The sequence below is a fragment of the Gymnodraco acuticeps genome, unplaced genomic scaffold (genome assembly GCF_902827175.1).
Source record: "Gymnodraco acuticeps unplaced genomic scaffold, fGymAcu1.1, whole genome shotgun sequence".
NCBI lineage: Eukaryota > Metazoa > Chordata > Actinopteri > Perciformes > Bathydraconidae > Gymnodraco > Gymnodraco acuticeps.
Genome location: NW_022990473.1, coordinates 254413 through 259291, shown reverse-complemented (window position 1 = coordinate 259291; position 4879 = coordinate 254413). Strand labels below are relative to the sequence as shown.

Sequence of the window (4879 nt, the reverse complement as noted above, 5' to 3'; positions counted from 1 at the left end):
TGCTATGGTACCATGACGTGCAAGCATAGTCATAGTACCCTTGAATGAGTGCTCCTGCCAGAGTTTTCAGGGTGTTGTTGTTTACCAGAGAGGAGATCCGGTATAGGAATCTAGTTCTTTGATTGACTTTTTTTATTACATTGGATGCCATTTTGTCACAGGAGAGGTTTGCCTCAAGAATAGATCCTAGGTATGTAATTTCCTTCTTACTTGTGACAATAATGTCGCCCACTGCAACTGAGAAGTCGTCGGATTTGCTGAGATTATGTTTCGAACCGAAGAGAATGGACTCTGTTTTACCCAGGTGTAATGATAATTTATTATCGGCGAGCCAGGTGCAGATTCTGCCGAGCTCGGAGCTGAGGGTTTTTTCAACCTGCAACCTGTTCCTGTCAGAGACCAGCAGGGCTGAGTCGTCCGCGAACAGGAACAAGTTGCAGTCACATGCTGATGACATGTCATTTACATAAATTAGGAACAGTAACGGACCTAATATGCTTCCTTGTGGAACACCACAGCTCACTGGGAGGGGGGGGGGGGGGGCAGAGTACCATTTACCTCCACCATCTGTTCTCTCCCCTCCAGGTAGGATTGCATCCAGCTCACCGATAGTTTATCAAAAGCAATTGCTTTTAGCTTGTCAATCAGAATGGGGTGATTGACAGTGTCGAAAGCCTTTTGTAGGTCCAGCATCACCATGCCGCAGTACTTGCCCTCGTCCACCTCTTGTTTGATGTGGTCGCTCAAATAAAGAAGGCATGTGTCAGTGGAGTGGGATGTTCTAAAGCCAGATTGAAATTCATAGATTAGTTTCTTTTCCGCGAGGTACTTTTCGACCTGTTCATATACTATTTTTTCCATGACTTTCGAGATGGAGGTAAGTATAGAAACAGGGCGGTAGTTGCCTGGGTCCAATTTGCTGCCCTTTTTGTGCAGGGGGGTTACTCTTGCAATTTTGAAGTCTTTGGGTACTTTCCCCTGTTTTATGGAGAGGTTAATTATGTGAGCTATGACTGGTGAGATGGCGGTTGCTGTGTCTCTGAGGAATTTGGAGGGGATATTGTCGTGGCCAGTGGCCTTGTTAGGTTGGAGGGCGCTCAGTTTAATGAGTACCTCTGCTGTTGTTACCCTTGCTAGACTGAAATCATCTTTGCGTACCCCTAGGTTTTTGTAGTAGGTCATGATGTGATCTACTCCAAAAAGCCCTGAGTGGGAGGGTAATTTATTTACAAGAGTTATGTGCAATATACCGGCGGGCCAGAACTAGGGCTGGGCGATTTTTTCGGTTTTCACGATTAATTGCATTTTTACTTTCCTACGGTTTGTGAAATGGCTAAACCGAAAAACCGCGATTTTTTTTTGGATCTGTAATCAAAAAGCTCCTCAAAAACACTATCGAAGCAGTTCCTGCCGTTGCTACGTTAGTTCAAACAGTAACAACGCACTATTTTTCTTAGCGGATGCATGTCAATTTAAATCAATACAAAACTATTTTTTAAATCAATAAAATCATTTTCTAAATCCATAAAAGCATTTCAATTAATATTGGGAGTCATGTCGTTACTTTGCTGAGAATTTGGCCATGTAATAAGCGGGATAATGTGCACATTGCACATTGCATAATGTGCCTTCATGGCGATCCCTCCGCAAAAAAAACGGCTCGTTCGCGGGCGAGAGCCGGCTCCCGTCGTTCACTTAAATAGTTCGCGACCGACACATCACTACGACAGACGTAGCATAAAAATGTCCACGAACACAGATGAAGAAGAACTCATTCCTAAAAAAGGTACCACTTCAGTAAGTTCAGTTGTATGGAAGTGGTTCGGGTACAAGCAGTCAGACATAGAACAAACAACTGTTCTGTGTAAGGTCTGTAGAAAGACGATCGCTGCAAAACATGGGAACACAACCAACTTATTCCAGCACCTGCGACAGAGACATGCAGTGGAATGGCAGCAGTGTGTAGCACTAAGAGATGCAGATGCTAGCTCAAGCCACAAAGCGCCTGCAAAAAAGCAGGTAACCTTGGCAGCAGCATTTTCAACAGTCATTCCTTATGACAAGAAAGGGCCCCGGTGGGAGGCGATCACAGATGCGGTGACATATTACATCGCAAAAGATATGGTCCCCATCTATACCGTAGAAAAAAAACGGGTTCATTAAGATGCTGCAAACGATAGACCCGAAATATCAACTGCCCAGCCGCAAGCATTTCGCCACAGTTGCATTGCCCAATTTATATAACAAAACAAGAGCTACAGTCGCAGAGCAGATGCAAAACGTAGTTTATTATTCCACCACTACCGACCTATGGTCCAGCCGAACCACACACCCATATTTGAGTCTGACCGTGCATTTTATTGACGGAGAATGGGCCCTGCGAGGCATGTGCCTGCAGACATCGTACTTCCCGGACGACCACACTGGCGAAGTAATAGCCCAAGGGTTACAAGACTCGCTGGCCTCCTGGAAGCTTCGAGAAGACCGTCTTGTTTGCATGACTACGGACAGCGGTTCCAACATGATTAAAGCCTTGAGACTGACTGAGTGGCCCAACCTCCAATGCTTTGGACACAGACTTCACAATGCCATCAGTAAGTGACTACACAATGCATAACAAAGTGCTACATGTATGTATAAAAACGAATTGAATGGATTGATGCAGTTGCATATTAGGTTCAGTGATGGCAGTGTGGGGGAGGGGAAATGCAAGACAACCTATCTATTCAGTAAAAAAGTCTGGAGCCTTGATACAGTTATGCATAGTTGCCATAAGTACATAAATAATGTAATACTAATGTGTGTGTGTGTGTGTGTAGGCTACGCATTAATTAAATTATACTTTTCTTTGTCAAACAGAATTAAGCTTAATTAAGAAGTGTTAGACTATCATAATGTGTAAGATAATATGTATGTGTGTGTTCCTGTGGACACACACACACACTAGGCTATGTGTTAAAGAGAAACACATGCATACAATAATTTAACACTGTAACCCTCCCTCCTCCCACTGTTTTGTGCTACAGCCATGTCATTGTATTGTCATACAGTTTTTTCTTGTTTGTCTGTCATGGAAAATGTATAATATTTAAATCATAAAAAAAAGACTATCACAATGTGTGAATGCTGTCCTTGTCACATTGATTAAATGGTGCCATTCTAAAATGTTCCTTTTTGGTTTCTTCCCTTTTTCTTTCCTTTTTACAGTGAATGGTATGAAAGATCCACGGATTGACCGTGCCATCGGGGTTTGCAAAAAGGTTGTAAGTACCTTTTCCTTCAGTTGGAAGAAGAGAAGAGATATGGCAGTGGTACAGGCTGAGCTCGGTCTACCATCTCATAACCTCATCACCGAGTCCCTAACCAGGTGGGGTTCGAGACAACTGATGGTAGAACGACTGTTGGAACAGGAGAAGGCCATAGCACAGGTCCTGGGAGCAGACAAGAAAAGCAGGCACCTGGTGCCCACCTGGCAGGACATTGACGTGTTGGAGTCAATTAATAAAGCTGTAAGTCCACTGAAGGAATTCACTGATGCCTTATCTGGTGAGGCCTACGTGAGTGTCTCCTACCTCAAACCGGTAATCCACCTGTTAAGCAACAGCCTTCTGCAGCCAGAGGAGGGTGAGACCGAGCTCACCAAACAAATCAAGAGCAACATACTCAACTACCTCAACAATAAATACAATGACCCTGTAACACAGGAACTCCTGGACATGGCCTCACTCATGGACCCCCGGTTCCGGACAACCTATATAGCAGATGACCAAGTGGACGGAATCAAGAAAAGAGCTGTTACTGAGCTGATGTCTCTTTCAACTGAGAAAAGCAAATCCCAGCCTGGCACATCTGTGCAGGACCTGCACCAAGAAGAAGCTGCTGAACCTGTTACAAAGAAGAAGAAAACTCTAGCAAGCTTCTTCAAGAACAAGACACCGACAGTGTCGTCTACCTCCCTGTCAGAGCAGGACAAAATTGAAGCTGAGCTGTCATCCTACTTGTTGTCGTCTGAGACAGACCCTGAGACAGACCCACTGCAGTGGTGGAAGCTACATGAAGCTAACTTCCCAAGACTGAGTTATCTGGCAAAGAAATATCTCTCCATTCCTGCCACAAGTGCCCCTTCGGAGAGGGTTTTCAGTACGGGGGGTAATATTGTAACATGCCAAAGAGCATGCCTCAAGCCAGAGGCAGTAGACAGGCTTGTCTTCCTCGCGAAAAACCTGTAGAAAACTTCCTAGAAAGTTAAAGGGATGTTATTTTGTTTGAGGGTATTTTTTTATTATCATTATTTGTTGTATTTGTATCATTCAACATGATGATATTTTTAAATGATGAAACCAGTCTGAAGTGATTTTTGTTTGATGCCAACAGCAAGACTAACCTGGAATTCATGCATTGCAATTATTCTAATAGTTAACTTCCTGCAAGCTATAACAAACCCCAATATTACCTTTCCTGAAATCAACATCCTGTAACCTGATTTATTTTGGACATGTTTTTCTATTTCACTATTATATTAAAAACATATAACAATATATATTTTATTTTTTAAAATGTTTAACTGATGACCTATAGCCTTTATATTTTGTATTGGAACATAACAAAAACATATTTCATAAAACAGTTTTACATTTTCAAAGATATATGAGGCTTTATACTTTCTTTTAATTTTCTTTGAGATATGATTTGTTGAAATGATTGACAAAAGTGTATAATGTATATTTTTCTCACATAACTAAATATGCAACCCAAATTATTCTGGACAGTGATATTTAATAGGTTTTCTTTCCATGCAGGTGCATTTGGAAATAATAGAAATGTTGAAATTGAAATGAAACCAGATGCAGTCAACATTTCTAACATCAGATTCAGTATT

General features: G+C 42.2%; 1 protein-coding gene across 1 annotated transcript; it reads left to right on the top strand.

Annotated features, from left to right (window-relative positions):
* The first annotated feature begins 1617 nt into the window (after nucleotides 1–1617).
* Nucleotides 1618–4344, top strand: LOC117552631 (zinc finger BED domain-containing protein 1-like). The gene is made up of 2 exons (XM_034226205.1): nucleotides 1618–2594; nucleotides 3208–4344. The coding sequence occupies exons 1-2, from the start codon at nucleotides 2165–2167 to the stop codon at nucleotides 4227–4229; spliced, it is 1452 nt and encodes a 483-aa protein (XP_034082096.1). The 5' UTR covers nucleotides 1618–2164; the 3' UTR covers nucleotides 4230–4344.
* Nucleotides 4345–4879: the final 535 nt, after the last annotated feature.